General features: G+C 42.3%; 1 protein-coding gene across 1 annotated transcript in view; it reads right to left on the reverse strand.

Moving 5' to 3' along the window:
* Positions 1-238: 238 nt before the first annotated feature.
* PLCXD3 (phosphatidylinositol specific phospholipase C X domain containing 3) overlaps positions 239-22,692 on the reverse strand; it is a 74,705-nt gene continuing 52,251 nt past the window's right edge. The window contains exon 3 of the mRNA XM_063423213.1: positions 239-1,026. Within this exon, the coding sequence (XP_063279283.1) occupies positions 870-1,026 (157 nt within the window). The 3' untranslated portion in view covers positions 239-869. The remainder of the gene's footprint in view (positions 1,027-22,692) is intronic.

Genomic DNA, 22,692 nt, shown 5'->3' on the forward strand with positions numbered 1-22,692 from the left:
GTTGTGGATGCCTATGCCTGGAAATGTCTAAAGCCAGGCTGGATGGAGCTCTGAGCAACCTGGTCTAGTGAAAAGTGTCCTGCCGGTAGCCAAGGTGTTGGAACTAGACGATCTGTAAGGATCCAACCCAGGCCATTCTGTGATTACAGAGCTAGGCCAGTATCACATATTTGCTGGCTTGACCTGAGGCAGAGACATTGGAAAACCTCATTTTGAAAATGAAAAGCAAGCAGGGTTTTGTCTGTGCTTTGTGCAAGCTACACGATACATCATGTTTACTGTCCACTGATTATGGTGCATAACACATCATGTTTACTCTCCACTGATTATGCATGTGTTAGAAGCATGACTTTGGATTTACATCACAAAGGCATTTAAACCTGCAGCTCATTGATGAATACAATCAGTTAGACCACCTAACAGATGAAATGTAGCAGCTTAAAATTTTCGTGCCAGATATACTGTCCTCAGTCTCCTGGTGCAATGCTCACACTGTTGGGAATCCTGCTGTAAGCAGGAAGAGGACAATATATACATCCCCTTGCTCTGAAAACAACAAATTTCTTGGCACTATTCATAACCACAGAAGACACATGAATCACATTTGGTACCTCATGGAGAACCTGTAAATGGCCTTCTTTTATCAGACACTGTAAACATGTTTAGTTTTGCTCTTCACATTAAGCACAAATATGAAAAATGATCATAAATGATGAAAACATTTCCCTTATGCCCACCCACTAAAGCCCTAACCACCTTAGTGTGTTACAAGAAGATGAGTGTTTAACAATATAATCCTTTTAGAATACAATCTTTCTCTTTTTTTCCCGAATTCTGAATAACTCAACAACACATATATCACAGTACTATCAAGTAGTGTCATCTTCACCTTCATCCAGAGAATAGTTGAGCTTTATGACTGTGCTGATAAAGTCACCAAGTTCTACAAAATCTGCAGTGATAATATTCACACCACTTTCTCCTGCTTTCTGAGTTCGGACCCACTCCATCATTGCAGGAAGAGCCCTAAGGAGAAAAGAGGAACATAATTACTCATAAATCAGTGAGATAAATACATCAAGGCAAGATTTACCAACAGTGTCTCCCATTGTTCTTACTTGGTTCTTAAGGGAAAGAAACCAAGGGAGACAGGACACAGGTTACTGTTCAAGCTTTTTTAAAACTCCTTAATTTTCATTCTCTGGGGAAATAATATGTTGATTGCACTACGATCTTCTCAGTAAAAAATACACTCACTACAATTTTCTCAGTAAAAAAGAATGGAAGGAAGATCATTCAGGCTTAGAGTAATTCTTGATTTTGCCTAGGCACAAGGCAAAATTAGACCATGGACCAGATACCTTTTTGTATCATCTGGCCATATAATTCCAAGGGAATTGCTTATGGAAAAATAAGTAACAGAGAGCTCAAGCCATTTGCAAAGCATGTTTGATACACTCAAGGAAATGTTGAAAATAGTATTTTGAGGAACACAGAAACAACCATTCCAACAGTATAAGTACAGCATACACCAAAAACCCTATCTTCACCAGTACTGATAGTCAAGCCATAAATTAATTAGACTTAATCATAAACCAGTTGTTGGTAACTGAACTAGAAAGCACCATAATCATATCAACTCTTTTCTAAGATGGCAGATTTTAATTATGTCAGACCCTTAGCACAGGAATACCAGGGTCTAAAGGATATCTGCCTAACTGTATTTCTGAGTATAAAGAAATTTTTCTAATGTTTTTCTATAAAAATATGAACTAACAATCACAAGAAACATCTGTGAGAAAAATAAAAGGCTCCTTAGGCCTGCTGAGGCTGTCAAGCAGCAAAATCCAGTTTTTAGAAGAAAGAAGTTAACAGAGTTCTAAAAAATAAGGTACATATTTTTCAGAGACAGGGCATTTTTCAGAGAAAAGGTAATTGACCATTGGTACAAAATCCCAGTGACTGTGACAAACTCTGCAGCACTTTAGGTCTTTAAATCAAGCCTGAGTATCGTTCCAAAATTATACTCTTGGTCAACTGCAAGCTGCTGAGTTAAATAAAAGAATCTAAGATTGCAGTCAGTTTAGATGAACATTGTGTTCTCCCTTCACTATAAGATCTATAAATCTGTGATTTCCCCTAAACCACCATGTTCTGCAGCCTTGTACACAGACACAAGGTACATGGAAAATTTTGGTCTGACAGAAATTTAAATGAAGGAACCTATATCTTCTTTCAAAAGCTTTAAGGAAAACAGCCCTAAAGAAAAGAGAAGTATTAGCAGTGGCTACTAGAATCAGTCAGTTTTAAAAATCATTTAATACAGAATAAAACTCAAGCAGCTAAAATTATTCCTCTCTATGATTTCACAGGAGAATACCAAGGTTTTATTTCACCAAAATGTACTTGAATCTACTATGAGATCCACATATCAGCATTACATTTTATTTCAGTCATTGATTCAGTATTACTGAAGCACTTGTATGTATGCACTCCAGCTCATAAAACAAAATTCAAGCATTCTGCTGTTTATGAATCCAGCCAGCACCTTTAGATGTAAGTTTATGTAATCCTAAAAAGCTGCACTTTGTAGAACTGTAACAGGGCACAGGTCAGGCGTTAAATACCTGACAATGCGTGGACTGCTTGAAAAGCTCTGCAAGCAACCAGAACCAGGACAGATCTAAGAAGAATCACATAGACCACCAAGAGCTCAGAGCAGCTGTAAACTCCACTGCGTCTTCACATGTGAAAGGTACTGCTGAACTCTGACAAAGATACAAGGTCAAACTTACAAGATGGCAGTATGTTGCTTTTGTATTTAAAGCATCCTGTTTAAGCCCAAAGAGTTACAGGTTTAAAGGTGAACTAATTCATTGTAGGCAGACACTTTGTTTTCCTTCCTTCCTTCCTTCCTTCCTTCCTTCCTTCCTTCCTTCCTTCCTTCCTTCCTTCCTTCCTTCCTTCCTTCCTTCCTTCCTTCCTTCCTTCCTTCCTTCCTTCCTTCCTTCCTTCCTTCCTTCCTTCCTTCCTTCCTTCCTTCCTTCCTTCCTTCCTTCCTTCCTTCCTTCCTTCCTTCCTTCCTTCCTTCCTTCCTTCCTTCCTTCCTTCCTTCCTTCCTTCCTTCCTTCCTTCCTTCCTTCCTTCCTTCCTTCCTTCCTTCCTTCCTTCCTTCCTTCCTTCCTTCCTTCCTTCCTTCCTTCCTTCCTTCCTTCCTTCCTTCCCTCCTTCCCTCCCTCCCTCCCTCCCTCCCTCCCTCCCTCCGCACCTACCTTCCGCACCTTCCTTCCGCACCTTCCTTTTTCTCTCCTTTTCTCTCCTTTTCTTTCCTTTTCTTTCCTTCTTCCCTCCCTCCCTCCCTCCTTCTAACCTTGATACTTTACTCCCCCTTGAGGCATAATTAACTTCTTTTGGTCTTTTAGTTGTTCTGAAGCTGGTTCTGATGTAATTCTTTCTTCATACCACACAGTTTGCTGTCCATACACTTACCCATATTGACCAAAATACTATTTTCTTTTTGCTAATGTGTACTTAGAAATTCAGACTCCACCAAACAGTCATGCCTCCTTTTCACTAATGCTTTAGTATAAAAGTCAGCCTGCCTTGCCATTTCATTTGCAGTTGGCCTGGTTAGTTAAATGGGTTATTTTTGTTTTACTGATATTTCACATGGGACACAGTTGCATGACCCTCTGCTCATACATAAATTGCTAGATAAAGTCACAGAAATCTTTTGTTCCTGAGAATAGAGAGCATTTAAAGATAAGTCAGAAATGAATCACATTATCAAACAAAAAGCTTATTTGCATAGCAAAACCAAATAACACAATCCTATTTAAAAAGTTGAACAAAAGATTCCACTGACCTTAAAGATTTGATGTAGGCTCTATAGCTCTGTTTATAAAAGAAGTTAATACAAAAATCACAGAGATCACTTCTTCTGTATGTGTCATCTTGAGAGTGGATTATACCAATGACTCTAAGAAACCACATACTGCTCAGTTTCAACATGTATCTCAAACACTCATAATAATTATTAAAATAAGCCTGGTTTAATATTCCTCGGGGTGCCTTTGTGCTAGCAGTACAAACCTTGTTCACCCTGCCTTGTAATTTCCAAATTGCACCTCAAACTAGTGGTTATTGTCACCAAGGGTTTTAGTGAGGCGAACAAACCACCTACATGACTGAGCTCACAAAAGCCCAGTGTGTACCATGGTCTTCGTAGATATTCTTATGTGGTTCTCTGTCAGACATGGGGGAAGCTTCTAGAAACTTCTCACAGAACCCATCCCTGTGCACTCTCTCCTACCAACACCATGCCCCACAAACCCAATCCATCTTGCTGGGTTGGGAAGAAATGGTTTTATGCACCATAAAACAGCATATACACAGAAGCCTCTCAGCCTGCAAACCCAAAGTGCATCACTTGTCTCTGTGTTAGGCAGGTCCTGGCTCTCCTCCAGAGGACATTTGTGCTTTAGGGTGCCTCCCACAGCTGGTGCAGTCCAGCCCTCATGGCCACAATCCCAGTTCTCACAAGGAATAATTTCTAACTCCTACGGGTTCCAAAGCCACCATGTAACCCAGACCCACATGCACAGAAGGTGCTGCTTGTCTTTGCATAGAGCCAGGGAGGAGAGTAGGTGTGTTCCTCCACAAGTTCTGTGCCAGGAGAAAGAGAGGAGTCCTCTTCTCTTACTTCCTGGGGCACTTCATGTTTTCATCCTGCTGCAGCTGCTCTGACCTGGGTTGCAGTTGGCCAGATCTGACCCAGCCAGGCCAGTGCAGCACTGCCCCTCAAACCAGCATCTGAAGTCAATTTGTTTTTCCACATCCCTGGTGGAAGCAGAGGGGTTAATAGCATGAGTAGTGTAGGGAGGGCAAAGACACAAGACTGGGAGGATTGAATACTTGCAGCAAAGGAGGTGAATGGCTTGTTACCTTGGTTTGACTGTGGATTCACATCAATAATCTTGGTGATAAATTTTCCGGCCTGAAGAAATATGTAGAGTATCTCATTTCTTTTCACTAACTTAAAACTAGGAGGTACCAGAGAGCTGCCCCTCATGGCCAGGATGGTAGGAGTAATGCCATGTGACTGATTGATGTGGAAGGACCTCATGGGAAGGGCTGTGGTCCAGCCCCAGCCACCACCACAGCACCTCCACATGAGCAGACAGATCCACCACCCATGATGCCAGCAGCCTTCTGGAGCAGCATTTCCACCTTCCAAAGCCTGCATGAGAAGGGGAAGAATAGAGGAGATCTGGGTGGTAGACACCTACCTACGCTGGACAATGCAAAGTCTTGCAGAGATACCTGATATGGCTGTATTTCTTCTGAGACCTAAGTTTTATCTCAGGTGGCACCTCACTAGGTCAGTCAGTGGTACTCATAATTTGGGCATCACCTGGGTATTAGGTGACCATGACTGCAAGCATGCCTTACACCACCACTTTAAGCCTTTTTTTTGTTGTTTTCTTTTGAGGAGCCATGTATTTTCTCATATAGTATTGCTGCAGCAATTTTCATTTACAATACAGTAAAATCTAAACTCAGCTTTGACACTTATTTTATTACCTCTATTTACACTGTTCTGCTTGCTTGCAGAAATGTGCACATATTTATTTTTAAGTTTTCCTCTTCTTTCTGGAACCATTTTCTGATGCATTAGAGATCTGCTGAGAAATACTGACCTCAACTACAAAACAGGCTTAGCCCTTTTTAAAATTACTGAATATTCAAGACCTTTTTCTTCTCTTCTTTTTAATCCATCAAAGCTCTCAAGTGACTTCAATGACATTGAATTTTGTTTAAAAAATAATAATTAAGCATTCAAGTTTCTTCAGTTCAAGCAGTAAAATCGTGAGTCCCATTAAAAGCTTTCAGAAAGTATGACCTAATTAGTTGTATTAAGATTTGCTTTTAAAAAACTGTTCTTAGGCTATTTTAGTTCAGAAAGAGGGTTGGTTATTTGGTTTTTTTAATGCCTGAGTCATGAAAGCCTGACAATGTGACAGAAGACTAATGACAGCAGTGCTGTAAGACAGGACCTCCCATGGTGGAACAGCCGTTCCTCTCTGCAGAGCTTTCACAGGAGAGGAGAAGGAAAAGCAGCTTCACAAACACAAAACAGAACGGCTACTCACTGTTTAACAAGAGTTTCTTGTTTCACTAAAGGCAGAGAACAGGTTTTCTTCTGGAGTGCAGGGAGTCAGTACAACCTAATCCACAGTGAGAAATTGGTCCCATTCACAGGGTGTGATGCTGCTGAGCATTAAGTGCCTGCTCCCAGTAACACCAGTGAGAACTGCAGCAGGTCTCCATGCTCAGGGCAAAGTGACATGTGGCATTTCTTCCCTCTCCAGTGAAGCACACACCTTGCTCCCTGCAGCCTTTTGCAAATAGGTGTTACTGCTGAACAAAACCAGCACCCCGTTGCAGGAGGCTGTGCTTACATGAGCCTGACTCAGAGTCCCTATATTCCTTCATTTCCTCCCCCCATTCAATTTTAGCACTATCTGCAACAACACATAATTCAACATATGCTCACCATGGCTTTTCAAGGTTGCTGAGAATTCATCACTCCAGTGGGAGCAGTGGATTTCCTGTGTGTCACTGAAGCATGAAAATCATGACAGGAAAGAACTTTGAAAAGTCATCCAAGTTCACCCAACCCACCTTGAACAGGATCAACTACACAAAGATCAGGGATACAAACCACTCCTGGTTCATTTTAATCTATTTACAAGCCCCCAGTGAGGGAGATGTCACAACCTTTCTGTGTATTCAGAGCACCCCTATACAGATGTCCTTATACATCCTCATTAGCTTCAACTGGAATACCCAGAAATAATGGCATTGTGGCATGCTGCTCAAGAGTGTTCACCATGCCCTCACTCTGCTCCTGCTAAAGATTTATTCTGCATCTGTAAATAAGTTTCCCTGCAAAGGATGAGCCTTAGGTACCAGTCCGCACTACATCATTCTACCATAATTTTCTCTGTGGCAAAACTACTTTAAAAGGTCCTCCTCTTTTATATGCCAGCCATTTGTTTCCATTCCCTGATCAAAATTTACAATTCTCTCAGTTGTGCTAATAGACCTGTAGAGACAAAATTAATACAGCACATGGAAATGGTCTCAATTAACAGGAAAAATACAAGTGGTTTTGCTCTCGCTCTGTCCCTGTTTCATGGACAAGTTTTGGGTTGTAACAGGTCCTCGCTAACTGTTGAAATGTAACAATGAACTGCAGCACAGAAATTTACACGAGCTCAACACAAAAAGGTTGGAAAGGAACTTCTCAGATGCATTTCCACACCCCCTGGATCCTCTTTAGGCAGCAGTAGCATTATCATAAAATTGGACCACCATGGTCAGACTGACTCAAACCAGAAAATTTGGGCAACACTGAGTGGGAATTTCTTTCCCTGGATCCAGAGTGGACACATCCTGCATGTGAGCTGCCATGATGCAAGAACTACCTACGTTAATATCTAACAACCTTGAATTTATTCTTCTGAAAAACTTGTCTGTAATTCGGTCATCCTCAACTCTATACAATTTGGAAATGGATCTATTCAAATGACACAGACAAGCATGCGGGTCAGATGCACCTTTTAATGTAATTATCTTAGCAGCATGCACTGCAGTCACCAGCAGCCAGATGTCTTCCTTCTCAGATTGAACTGGTATTGGCTTTCTGAGTTTTATTTATAAAGGGAGGCAGAAATGAGCTCAAAAGGAATATTACTGCCCTCTCTTCAAAAAATATTTCTGCTGAATTTGGTAAATGTACTTTTTGTACAAAAATGCAATGGGATATTTAATAGCAGCAAATTGTTTCTAATGTTCAACATTCCATTTTTCCCTTATTCCCTGTTTTTAGCCATTGCATCTAGAGTATTAACTAATAGCATTAGGAATGCAGGCAGCAGAAAAATAACTCAGTGGACCTTGTATTCTAAAAGATCTCATTAAGCAGACAAGTCTTGGTTTTGGCTACTCTTGGTTAATGCAGTAGAGAACTAAGGTGGCAAAGACCGAGCTAAAAGTTTGAGCTGCTGCCATACAAATTGTGGCGTTTTTACATTATTACTGAAAAAAGCTTGTAAAACATGGTTACCCTTGTACAGGAAATACACGATAGCCAAAGGATTTAAAGGAAAAGTACTGCTTGCTATGATGATGTCTCTGTTCAAAGGTTGTTTTTTCTCAGTGATTCAGCAGATCAGACATGCTCATCAACTGCTTCTCTAACCTGGAGTTGTGCAAAGCATTTGACATGGTCATGGTATTCTTGTCTCTAAATTGAAGAGACATAGATTTGGTGGCTGGATCACTTGGTGAATAACGAATTGGCTGGATAGTCACACTTCAAGAGCTGTAGTTAATGGTTTAATGTCCAGGTGGAGAGTGTGTCAAGTGGTGTTCCCCATGGGCTGGTATTAGGACTAGTGCTGCTTAACATCTTTGTTGGCCACATGGACAGTGGGATTGAGGGCTCCCTCAGCAAGTCTGCTGATGACACTTAGCTGTGCAGGGCAGTGAACACACTGGAGGGAAGGGATGGCATCCAGGGGAACCTTGACAGGCTTGAGAGGCAGGTCTGCGCAAACCTCATGAAGCTCAAGGTCAAATGCAAGGTTCTGCACACCGGTCAGGGCAACCCCCAGGCTGGGGTTGATGGGATGAGAGAAGTCCTGCAGGGATGTACTTGGGGATGTTGGTGGATGAGAAGTTCAACATGACCCAGCAATGTGCACTTGTAGCCCAGAAAGCCAACCTGGGCTGCATCCAGAGCAGTGTGGCCAGGAGGCTGGAGGAGGGGATTCTGCCCCTCAGCTCCACTGGAGTGAAACCCCATCTGGACTGCTGCATCCAGGTCAGGAGCCCCCAAAATAAGAAGAAAATGGACCTTGGAATAAGTCCAGAGGAGGCCATGAAGATGATGGGCTGAAGCAGAAGGCTGAAGTACCTCTCCTATGAATACAGTCTGAGAGAATTGGGATTGTTCAGCACAAAGAGAAGGCTTTAGGGAGACCATACAGCACATTCCAGTACCTAAATGAGGCCTACAGGAAAGCTGACATGGGATTCTTCACAAGGGCTTGGAGTGAAAGGACATAAGGAATGGCTTCAAACTGAAAAAGAGCAGGTTTAGACTAGGTGTTAGGAAGCTGTTTTCTTCCATGAGGGTGGTGAGGCACCAAAACAGAGAAGTCACGGATGCCCCATACCTGGAAGTGTTCAAGTCCATCCTGGATGGGGCCTTGAGCAACCAAATCTACTGGAAGGTGCCCCTGCCCATGGCAGGAGGCTGGCATAGGATGACCTTTAAAAGGTCTCTTACAACACAAACTATTCTATGAATCTATGTTAATCAGTTACCTCTTAGAGATCACAGAGTGGAGATCAGGGAAGTCAGAGTGTTCAGATAACATTCCTTTCAACCTCTTGTAGCACAAACACAAAGCTTGGACACTCATTAACACAGGTGCCTGGATGAGGCATATTTTATCTGCCTGAGACAGTTGGTCCTGCTCCCAGTTCCACATAGAAATCTGAGTGTTGAAGAAATATTTTAAAAGTCACATAAATGACAATATGCATGAAATATGGAAACTGGAATTGGCACTTATTCCACTGTCTATGAAACAGAAAACCTTTGTTTTACAGAAGAAAATATCTGGATTTATTTATATACCCATTACACTTGAATCTCTGTGTTAAAGCATCCAGATCAGGTGTTAGAATCTGACAGCAGAGCTGGAACTCCTTTGTCACAGACATATGTTGTAGCCAGTACCAGACCATTCACAGCCAAGGTTTTCTCCACCAGACTCAGCCAAGGACTTTGTTTTCTCCAAGAGCTGCCACCATGTGTTATCTGGGACCTTTCAAAGAGCTGTCCTGCTGAAGAACTTATTTGGGTACTCAAGGTATAGAACTGTTCAGTTACTCCCCATTTTGGAGTTTCACTTGCTGCTGCTGGCTCATCCTATTACAAAACTCATGTTCTTGAAAATGGAAAATTTGAATGATTCAAGAAATCAGACAGAGATTTAGAGGGGAAAAAAATAGAAAGTAGCACACAGAGGAAATACTCTGAAATTTAATGTGGAGAACAGTGAAAGAGAATCTACCACATCAAAGGAGAAGAGGTGATTTTAAAAGCATTTAGCCCAGCCCAGAATCTTGGAACACAGATGAATTAGCAGAATGATTATGAAAAATCTAACTTTTGAGTAACAGGAAAAGTTAGTAAAAAGGTATGTAACATTAGCAGAGAAAGTGGAGCAGCTAGATGGAGGGCAAGGTTTATTTAAGAAACTTGTGACTGCCAGCACTATTTCTCTGCTGTACGACTTGTAACAGGATTTCACACATTGCAGTTTCCACTGAAATCGTTACTACAACAAATCTAAATTACTTAAGTAAATAGATAAAATATGAATTTATTTAGCAGACTAATATTGTAGCCTGCCAAACTGTTTTTTCCTGCAGATACCTTGAAATGAAAGCAAATCTCACAAATATTTGAATTCTTTGCTACTGAATACAGAGACAAGCAGAAATTACAATTCCCAGGTGATTGTTTGCCATAGTACCTTATTCAGTATATTCCACAATATGTTATTCAGACAGACATATGCAGAATAATTCACATGGAAGGCAAATTTGAAAAATGGAAGAAAATCACCATATTCAAACAAGAGAAAGCTGCAGTAAAGAGATGCATCTTCAGGTGTTCCCAGGAGTTTAGTAATTTCTTACTGTTTAGAATAAAGGTGAAAATATGCTTTGTTCACAAAACATTTAGCAAACAGATTACAATGAAGCAGTCCACCTAACAAAGTTTAAATGGAAAATTGTAAGAGAAAGAATTACCTCCAAAGAAGGGAAATAGTAGTTTTTCATCCCTACTTCTATTTGGACAGCAAGAAGCAAAGAATATAGTAAGGGTTTCAGGCAGCACATCCAAGTAACAGAAATTGGGCATAATTACAGCTCTGATTTGAATCATGTTATGATTAAAACAAGGCAGAAAATTAGATGGTGGAAACAAAATGACATAGGAACACACAGTTTTTCATTTAATTAAAAATATATTAAATGTGTAGCTCATGTTCAGCATAGCAAATTAAACATTCTTTTCTCACTTTTTGGTCTCTTAAAACTGTCAAAACACTTCAATATATCTAAAACACTAATGCAGAAAATATCACATGTAAGTGTTTTCTTACATATTTTTCTCATATACAACTAGTCTTCAAGTTTGTTCCCATTTCACAAATAGAATCAACGACATTCACAATTCCGTTTTCCCAGCACATTTCATATAGCACACAAAGTGCACTCTGCTGTATCTCAACCTGAGGCATCACTTCCTCTGCTTCTGGGTGTCTTTTTTTGCTTCACCAAGCCTTCATCTGCAAAGCTGTCTTTATCATTTCCCTTGCAAGTTGTGTACCAAGTGGATTCACATTTAATAAGGATGCTTATTTCACTGCTGCCATGGTCACCTCTAGTGCTGTGGTGCCCCACAAACCCAGCCTGGTGCCTGGACCACAGGTACACACCTATCAACTCCTCCACAAAAACTGCTTCATCTCACCACAGAGATGGATCAAGCTGCTTATTATAATTTATACATCTTCTGGCTTATAACTCTGGACTCCCACAGCTAAACCATCTTTGTTAATCAGCTGGATCCCAGAGGCACTATCCTCCTAAATAGCATCCTGGGCATTGCTGTGAATCATTTACCAGGAGCAGCCCTCCCAGAGCTTTTCCTCATTCCTTCTACTTAACTTTCCTCACAACCTAGAATTAACAAGCCCAAAGCATTCATATGATAAACCCTTTACTATGCCAATTATAATTATCCAAAATAATACCCAGGAGATATTACAAAATAGTCATTGCTCTTTTACAGTGAGAAATGTTTGTCCTGGATACAGCTGGTGGAGACAGGCTTGCCAGGTTATCTTCCTGCAAAGGTAGATATGAGGGGGAGATATGAGTTCCACATGAGGGGGAACTGTGCCCCTAACACAGACTTCTCTAACTTCTCAATAACCAGTGGGGTCATGAATGAATACTGCAAAAGCACCTGTTTCCTCACCCCCAGGTGGGAGTCCCCATCCCATGTCTCAAGACCAGAGTTCTCCCAGGGCTCCCACAAGCAGATAAAGGAGGAGCAGAACATGATGAGGCCCTGTCCTCCCATCTCCACTGACAAAGCAAGTGCCATGGACAAGACTATGCATAGCTGCCTTTGGTAAGGCAGGTTAGCAGCCAGGACATTCTCTTGTAGAATGGGGTCTGGGAGGAACTTGCTAACTAGTGATCTCCGTTCCTCTTTCAAAAGCTGATAAAGCTCGTCTTAAAAGCAATCGGTTTTTTCACTCCCACTTTTCCAGCTGAAAAACTTCACTGTAGGGAGCCCGTCTCACTTCCAATTTAAATTTATCTAGCCAGAGTATACCTGTTGCTCTTGTTAGGATGCTGGCCCTTAGCCTGAACTGTTTTCGCTTGCTGTTATTTATTCCCAAGGTATTTACAGAGAGTAGGTAATCACAGAACCTCTCAGGATTCACTGTGCCGGGATAAACAAGACAGGCTTTCTCAATGTCTTCAGCATTCACTTCCTGATTATCCTAGTTAGTAGACCCTCTCTACAGCTGTGCCAGTTTTATCTATTCAGAACAGGGATTACCAAAACTGCATTGAACATCCAAAAATATATCCTACCATACCTCAAATGGTAATATCAACATCTTTCTGAGCATGCTGTAAATGTCTAGGTGCATGAGGATACCACCCTTCCTTCTACACAGCTACCACTGAGGGCTAAGGGTTAGCCAATCATGGGTGACACTACAGCAGCGACCTTGCCTAGCAACCCCAGCTGATGAGATCCTGCCTTACAAGAGCATGCTCCCATCATTATGACCTTTCACTTTATACCACTGAATTTCATCTTGCTTCTCCTACAGGCATCCAGGTCTTGCTACATGTTACCCCTCTGCTTTCCCCATTTACAATGACAGACTCTGTGTTATCAGCAAACTCCCTTATTCCTTACAGCAGAATTCAAGGTTCTTAGTGGCAAAATTAAAGATGATCAGAGTTTTTGAGGAAAGCTACCATCTCTACAGTCTGGTAAGTCTAACAAGTCCAACTTATTTTCTGATTTCCAAACTCTACTTAACCCTTTACCAACTGCATTATGCATTAGTTACCAGCTGCATCAGGCCATACCAGGTGTGACAAACAGGGCAAGGGAGGTAATTCTGCCCCTCTGCCCTCATGAGACCCTACCTAGAGCACGGTGTCCAGCTCTCAGGTCCTCAGCACAGGAAAGACATGTACCTGTTGGAGTGGATCCAGAGGAGGCCACAAAGATGATCAGAGAGCTAAACCACCTCAATAAATACAATATGAGAGAGCTGAGGCTATTCTGCCTAGAGAAGAGAAGGCTTTGGTGAGACAGTGGAGGAAATAATATCTGTTTCTTTCATTCTGTTAGATAGTTCTGCTGACCTCTGAGCCATCCTTTTAAACATTCATTACCAGCACATTTTGTAATCAAACAATAATTGTCATATTTTCGTTTAATTTAAACTTGTAGCCAACAGTCTTGAAAGTCAAGATGATAGCATCAATGGCAGCATAAGATGATGGACAGCAAAACTGAGATCAGTCAAAAAGCTGAGTCAGACTCTTTCACATTGCAGAGTCCTGAATCTGCCTCTAGACTACATCTGCCAATATGCTATCTGCTTTGAGTTCAAATAATTTTAGATTTTAGAGAAGGCAGTTTGGTCATTTAACTTCTGATCAAAATAAAGCAGTTGAACTTTCTCAGAGAACAATTAAAGACAGATTCTAATTTCTTCCTTCTGCAAAAAAGTAACTGACCCTGAAATGTGCTATAGTATTACTTAGACAATAGAGTCTCCCTAAAGAACTCCACCCTCCTACAGTGTTTATTATTGTGTACACCATGTTAATTAATACTGTTATAATACTTGCTTGGCTTTTGCTTGGCTGGTGGTATTCACCTTATAGACAGCAGATAAAACTGTAAGTTCTAATAGTCATGAGCAAAGTTAAAATGGATATTGAGAATGAGAGAAAAAGACAGTGACTTTCAACTGCGATACCAAAGGGCAGGTGAAGGCTGGATGCTTCAGTGCTACACATCCACTGTGGTACTAAATAGATATGAAACCAAGATTCTGAAACCAAGAACTGCTGTTCCAATAACTGCCAGCATTTTAAAATGATTTTGTGATTTTGTTTTATATTAGAAAGCAAAACCAAAATGTTGGTTTTTCCACGAAATAAAGTCCAAGACCTATTTCTGAATAAAAACATGAAAAGCTGAGTATAGAAATATAGAAGCAGCATTAAATATTGCAATTAAGAGTGTAACATAAATCTAAAGACAAGACAGAATTAATAGGAGTGAAAATCGAAATGTTTTGACATAAAGTATTTTGCTAAAATAGACTTTTCCCTGGGGAAAAACACTGACTGGAACATTCCTGGGGAAGAAAAAAAGAAAAAAAGAGTAGACTTTAAAATACCTGCAGTTTTCAATAAAAGGCAGCGTTGATGGGAAAAAGAACAAATGGCTTTGTAATCTCTGAGTTGAAAAAATTTACAGAAACATGCCCCTGATGTCACATCTAAAAAGCTAACAACTGTAGACCAAACTCTTAACAAAGGAGATAAAATATTAAACAATATACCACTGATGTGATCTTAAATTAGCCCTAAAAACAATAATTTACTTGGTGACTTGGAGCACTCTTCTGGTTCTGATCAGCACTAATAATAGGCAGACATTGTGAGAAGTCTCATATTTCCAGTAATACTGATAACTTTTGAATTGATCTCATATTTTATTTAATGAGAACTCCACAGCAATAAACCATGGTTGCCAACCATCAGGGAAAAGGTAGACTAAAAAAATACATTATATATCTTGTAAAAATTTACCAGGAGACAACAGAGGACGCATCAGCAATAAAGCAAAATCCTCATGGAGAGAAGACAAAAGAGGTACTTGATTGAGAAACACTTTAGCAAAGAGGTCATGGACTAACTGAACTGTTTGGGTTGAAATGAATCTTTAGAAGTCATCTGAGGGACACAGCTTGTCCATGATGTCCATCAGGAGGACTCTGAGCTGTTAACCACTACACTCTGGATTATCTATCCAAGCCATTTCTCATTTACCAAAGTCTACTCATCCAATCCATCTCTCTCTGATTTAAAGAGAAGGATGTTGTGAGGGACCATGTCAAAAAGCTTTACACAAGCCCGCACAGATGACATCCCCTGTCCACTGATTTGGTCACTCTAACATAGCAGCTTACTAAGTTTGCCAAGGAATACTTGCCCTCAGTAAAGCTGTGATGACTGTCTGCAATTACCTCCCTGTCCTCCCTGTGACTTAGTGTAACTTTCATGAAGAACTCTTTCATCATCTTCTCTGGCACAGACAGGAGGCTGACAGGTCAGTGTTCCCAGGGTCCTCCCTTCTATCCTTCTCAAAAATGGGAACAACATTTCCCCTTTTCCAGTCACCTGGGACTTCACCTGACAGCCATGAATTTTCAAATACCATGGACAGCAGCTTGGCAACTCCAACAGCCAATTCCCTCAGGACTTTAGGATGCATCTCATCAGGTCCCATACTCTTATATACAATCAAGTTCCTAAAAAGGACACACATCTGATCTTCCTCGTATAGTGGTTTTCCTCCCCTGCTTTAATGTCAATTCTCTTGAGATATCAGGAAAGAAAGGCTGCCAAGAGAAGTCATTCCCATCTCCATCATCATGGCATTGAGTCATACTGCTTCATCAGCACAAGGAAAAGCAGACCTGCCACCTCAGCCATACATGGTGCCTGAGAGTCCCTGCAGTGGCTCACTCGCCTCTTGCAGAATACAGACCAGGCTGCACATGCATCACAGAGCTGGTCCTCCTCCTCCAATAAACCTCTCACACCAGAGGCTGCTGGTGGTCATTCTCGGCTCAGCACCTGTCTTGCATCAAAGACCAGGCAGACAGACCTTGCACACCTCTGCCTCAGCACAGACTGGGGTAGATCTGCTAGACAGCGCAGCCTCTATCAGTGTGACCCAAAGCACTGGCATAACGTGCATCAACAGAGGCATTTAAGAGACAACATGAGTTCACAAAGAGTGGCCTGGAGAAAAACACACACCACTTCAACAAGCAGATGTGAGTCTGTACCTCTAGAGACACACCCTCTCTTCTCAGAAGAGCTGAGCAGCTGGTACGGTCAGTGCTGGCTGTTAGCAGGATGGGAATCCAGAAAGTTACTGAGAGGGAATTACAGTAACTGATCCTGGATGTCAGTCCATCCAATGCATTATTTCATAGAATCATAGAATATCTTGACTTGGAAGGAAAACCACAAAGATCATCGAAATTCAACTCTACACAAGACAACACCAAGAGTCACACCATGTGCCTGAAGATCATTGCCCAAATTCTGCTTGGACTCCCTCACATGTGATGCTGTGATCACTTCCTCAGGGAGTTATTCCAGTGCCTGACCACCCTCCAGGTGAAGAACCTTGTCCTTATATCCAACGTAAACCTCCCCTGACACAGCTTCATGCCATTCCCATGGTTCTGTCACTGGTGAACAGAGAGAAGAGATCAGTGCCTGCCTCTCCATTTCCCCTTGTGATGAAGCTCCAGTCTGCTATGAGGTCTCCTCTGAGATTCCTCCAGGCTGAATGAGCCAAGTGAACTCAGCCACTCTTCAGACAGTATCTCCTCTAAATTCTTCAGCATCTTTGTAGCTCTCTTTTGGATACTTATATTTCCAGTTACTAAAGGACAAAGCAATTTCCTTCCAGAGCTGAAAAGTATTTTTTCAGACAGTCCACCTGCATTCCTTATGAGAAACAGCTTAGAAGAAAAAAAAACAAACCAGGTGTTCATCATATGGATTAATACCTCTACAAATGTTCCTCAGACTGCAGAGCTCAAATGAGGGTGCTTTCAACCAAGAGAAAACCATTCAGCTGGATTTATGTCTCTCCTGTTCTAGCACAGCCAGACACCAACAGCAGTGAAACACTGTCTGATGGAGAGAGGAAGCCAGCAGCAAATGCCATAAGGCGAGACAGATCATAATCAGCCAAATGTTCTGAGCTGCAATTAGCAATAGGCTCAGAAGAACTCGCTGTGCCTGGTGTGACAATAGGGCAAGAGCATGGCTCTTGTTTGCAGTGCCACCTCACTCTGAGTGACCTTGCTCACCTCTCTCAGCTGAGTCCTATGCTTTACTTTTAGCAGAAGGATGCTTAACAGATGGACCAAACTGGGCACAGACACTCCCCATGCCATGTGATCCTACTCTTTGTGGAAACAACACCAGTCTTGGACAACACACAGGTACTTTGATGACATTCCAGCAATGACCTTCAGGACCACCTGCCTGACACCTGACAACAGTCTGAAACAGCATCCCTGGGTACAAAACATCCTTTCCGAAATCTTTACCGTCTTTAAAGACTGGTAACACTCTGGCTTCAGATTTATACTTTCAGCCTAATTACCCAAACCCTAACCAGCACCTCACATGCGGCCAAAGTAGAAATGAAGCTTGCTGGGCTGACTACCTACAGCAGCTTAGAGGAAAAAAGCAAATCTAAGTAAAAAGAGCATGTGGGAGGATAGAGGTGAAGAAAGTGGCTAAGGAAAGGATGTGACACCAGCATTCCTTTAACAGGGGTAGATCCTCCTCCTGACATGGGGTGTTTGGCACAAGACCCACACAGCTGGACAGGTCAGTCGAGAGAGTATGAAAAGCTGTGAGGAGCCAAGTCCTCACTATTTCAGCATTTTTGCAAGCCAAAAGCAAGGAACAGGGAAGTAGCCCTGTAGTTGCTTTTCTCTGGGAAGACAGGCAAATCCAAGACAAATCATATCGAACTTAGCTCTGAGAAAAAAACCCCTCTCACAAGGAGACAAGTTTCTTTTCAATATCCACTCAAACCCTGAGAAACAGCATTGAACACGTTGGACAAAATATTGCCAAAGGTCAAGCCCTTCCCCATTATTCAAGCAACACAGTGCACTAACATACCTGCAGGAATCATTTGGGATTATAGCCTTGCCTCAGAGCTGTAATTTGAACAGGTTTCACTGGAAAAGCAAAGAAGCCAGTTTCAGACATCAGAGTATGTAAAGAAGTTGGGTGAGAGTGTTCATCTGTTGGAGAGCAGGAAGGCTCTGCAGAGGGATCTGCACAGGCTGGATCATGGCTGAGGCCAATGGGGTGAGGTTCAACAAGGCCCAGTGCCAGGTCCTGCCCTTGGCTCACAACAGCCCCAGGCAGGGCCACAGGCTGGGGCAGAGGGGCTGGAAAGGCCCTGGGGGTGCTGTGCCAGCAGCTGAACATGAGGCAGCAGTGCCCAGGGGGCCAAGAAGGCCAAGGGCATCCTGGCCTGGCTCAGCAGTGGTGTGGCCAGCAGGGCCAGGGCAGGGATTGTCCCCTGTGCTGGCACTGGTGAGGCCACAGCTCGAGTGCTGTGTGCAGGGCTGGGCCCTCAGTGCAGGACAGACCCTGAGGGGCTGCAGTGAGTCCAGAGAAGGGCATCAGAGCTGAGAAAGGATCTAGAGAAGAAGTCAAATGAGGAGTGGCTAAGGGCATAGGGTTATTTTGCCTGCAGAAAAAGAGGCTTAGCAGTCAACTTTTTGGTCTCTACAAGGTTGTATGGGTTACAACATGGTGGGGTTGACCTGCTCTACTAGGCAACCAACAAAAGCACACAAGGAAATGGCCCTAAGGTGCACCAAAAGAGGTTCAGGTTGGACATTAAGAATAATTTCTTCACTAAAAGGACGGTTAAGGATTGGAAACTGGCTTCCCAAGGAGGTGCTGGAATCATCATCCCTGGAAGTGTCCAGGAAAATACTGGACATGGCACTTTGTGGTGCAGTTTACTTGGCATGGTGGTATTCGGTCAAAGGTTGGACTCAATGATCTTGGAGATCCCTTCCAAGCCTATTGAGTCTTTGATTCTAAATCCAAGTAACAAGGGAGTAAAGATCCATGGCAGTCCTTCTTTGCTGTCCAGCAGCAAAAATAATGTGTCCATTACCCAAGATCTAATTTCATACTTGATTTAGTATACAACAGTGCCTGCTCACAGAACTGAGAGTGCAGGGTGCAGTTTCAATACCCCACCATGGAACAAATCATGGTAAGGTTCATCCTTTGTGCTATAGCTCTGAAAACAAGAATGTTCAATAGGAAAGTGCCTGCATCTCACCATGACTCCTATTTCACTCTAACTACTTAGTCTCCTTCATATCTTAATACTCTTTTATGATATAATACATTCTGGGTGACAGTTGCTTAGCTACAAAACCCCTCAGATCAACAGCTACAGTGTTAAAATATTGCCAAAGGTCAAATCCCGCTGTATGATCATTCAGCATCTTATAGATATGTCTTTTATTATTTTTCTTAGTGGCTGAAATAAATACTGAAAGACATTTTAATATAAAAGGCTGTGCTCTCTAGGGCAACTGTACAGCCTAGGACAATACATGCAATCATATCATTATAATTACAGTCAAATTCTTACTATAATCTTTGACTACATGAAGTTTGCATATTAGACCTAGCCCTCCCCTCCCCCTCCAAAAAAAAAAAAAATCAGTCCTGGACAAAAGTATAATTATTAAACATTTGTCTAAAAGTAAAGTTGTAAAGAAAAGATCAATAAAAGGAGGCTAGATATTTGCAGGATGTGTATTCATGAAACCAGCATCTTTCACAGTGACAGCGGCTCCTTAAGAAAAAATTGCTTTGCAACCCACAGACATTACCAAATTCATAGGGAAAAAAACCTGTATCACCTCTGCTTTAACAGAAGAAAAACATGGGCATTTTTATAGTTTATGCAAATTCTGCATCATACAGAAGGTGGTACATCAACAAGACCTTTGGCCTGGCTGCTTTCACTATTTCCAGTTCCCTATTGCAGTGATCTCTTTTGTACAATTATAGCAGCAGTGCCAGAATCCCTACTGCTTCCTCTTATCCAACATATCTCTGGCCTGCATGGGCAACTGCTCATTCAGCCCACAAAGGCTACTTGTTTGTAAGCATGGGGAAGCATTTAACTAAATTAATTGCAGGCTTGGTTTATCTTCTGAAAATGGATTTAAGGGGTTTCTGTCACTAAGACTCCTTTAACACCCCTTTCTGTCTTAAATCTTGCCTACTAGCCAAGTGGAGATACCCACTGCAGAAGCTGGGGTTATGCAGGTGACTTGCCCAGGAACAGTGTGGATGCATTCTCTCCAGATTACATTTGAAAGCCCTCTAAGGTTTTAGAGGCTGCTGAGAATTGCTCAAGCCCATCAGAAACGATACAGCATATTCAACATGGTTTTAAGAGCTGACAGGATTTTGTTTCGACATTTCTATTCACATCCTACCCTCTAGAACCGTGGAGAAGCTACAGAAGACTAAAAATTCAAACTTCCAAACATATAATGAGCATGTTAGTTCATGCAGAACTGTCCAGTTCTCTGCTTAAACTTTGACAAGGATGTGCACATGGAGCTACTCATACAGTCCTGAGAGCAATGGTTTGCAGCATGCAAGAGCTAACTCAACATAAAGACATGGATGATGCTGTATCTGCTGAGTTTGTATTTGCTTGCATTTGTGTGAAACATCTTTGCTTTACAAAAAATTATTACCAACTTGAACACCACCTTGTGAATACATCTGGAAAAGCTTGTTTGTGTAAATCTCTGTAAAGCTCATTTTGTACCTATAAATGAAAAACAGAAGGATCAACCCATCAAGGAACCATTTCCTTCACAATGAGCTAAAAGCAGCTACACAGACCCAGGCCCAACATTAGCAAATGCATTTTCCCTGGGGTCAGCACTTGTTAGCATCTATTAGCTTTTGAGTTTCCTTAGTGATCTGAGTAATGCAGAAAGATCAAAGAAAACCCAAGCGACTTAATGAGACATTTGCAATTTCACTACAGCAGTCATAAAGATTGAAGTGTGAAATCTTTCAGACAAGTAGATGATAGAGACAGCTTACAGCAGTGGAGCTGAGGGAATGAACATTTCCTTTTTAGTGATGAAAAACACTTGCTGCTGTCTGTATGTGCAGGGTCACACTGTGCCCAGAGTGCGACGACAGGAAAACATAAAGTATACTTACAAGAAGTCACACAGTAATAGTAAGCAGATGTTTTGATGCCCAACAGGATAAAACTCACAAGCACACCAAAGAGATGGAAAAAAACTGTGAGACACCCATGACACCCATACCTGCCACAAGAAAACATCAAGACAACTACCCCAAACAAACACCCAAAAGCCAAGCCACTGATCACGGAGGTCACTGTGGTGATCACCATGCCAATCTTCCTCCTTCACCAAATCCCATAGTGGGTATGTAGATAAATACTTTAGCAAAGTTACTAAAAATCTCTGCTCCTGTCTTTTGTGACAATTTAATCCTGTTCCAAGTTCATGACCAAGGGCATCAGACACAATCACATGGCCCTTCCTATGGGAATGTTATACTAAAATTCTCGAGCAGACAGATGGCCCGATGATGGAATGCCACTACACACACAGAGCCCACTGGGGATTTCATTGTGCAGGCCTGTTGACATGGTAGATAGATTCTTCCAGTGAGATCTCCCTGTGCTGTTCTCCCTGTGTGCAAACACAGAGACTTCCTCTTGTGTAGAAAGAATGGAAAAGTAATTAAGGATAGCTCGAGGAAGAACAGAAATACTAAGGATTTGCCCAGAGTTCTGGATTGCTCAGAGTTCTTTTGACTAGCCTCCTAATATACCAGAATGCCATTTTGTGCCTTCTGTGATCGGGAAATAGTAACAAAGAGAGAAGAAAACAAGGGGGGGGGCGAGGGGAGGGGAGGGGAGGGGAGGGGAGGGGAAGGGAAGGGAAGGGAAGGGAAGGGAAGGGAAGGGAAGGGAAGGGAAGGGAAGGGAAGGGAAGGGAAGGGAAGGGAAGGGAAGGGAAGGGAAGGGAAGGGAAGGGAAGGGAAGGGAAGGGAAGGGAAGGGAAGGGAAGGGAAGGGAAGGGAAGGGAAGGGAAGGGAAGGGAAGGGAAGGGAAGGGAAGGGAAGGGAAGGGAAGGGAAGGGAAGGGAAGGGAAGGGAAGGGAAGGGAAGGGAAGGGAAGGGAAGGGAAGGGAAGGGAAGGGAAGGGAAGGGAAGGGAAGGGAAGGGAAGGGAAGGGAAGGGAAGGGAAGGGAAGGGAAGGGAAGGGAAGGGAAGGGAAGGGAAGGGAAGGGAAGGGAAGGGAAGGGAAGGGAAGGGAAGGGAAGGAAAAAGATAGCTGTGTCCCAAGGCAAACATGGTGTGGTCAGGTGTGCTTGTACCACACACATTAGTGAGGGACTGAGTCTCCCCTCACCTCTCAGCAGCTAAAGAGCTGACACATCAGCTCCTCAAGTCCTCAAATCAGAACCAGCTCACTGGAGCCTGCTGCTCTCCTGCAGCCTATAACGGAGACAGACATCAAGGTTACAATCAGGAAGGATGCAGAAAATTAGGCAAATACAGTTGCCATTTCTGTTGTTTTTCTTTTTCATATAAAACAGTTTAAGAATG

The sequence above is a fragment of the Prinia subflava genome, chromosome Z, assembly GCF_021018805.1.
Source record: "Prinia subflava isolate CZ2003 ecotype Zambia chromosome Z, Cam_Psub_1.2, whole genome shotgun sequence".
NCBI classification, from domain to species: Eukaryota; Metazoa; Chordata; class Aves; order Passeriformes; family Cisticolidae; genus Prinia; species Prinia subflava.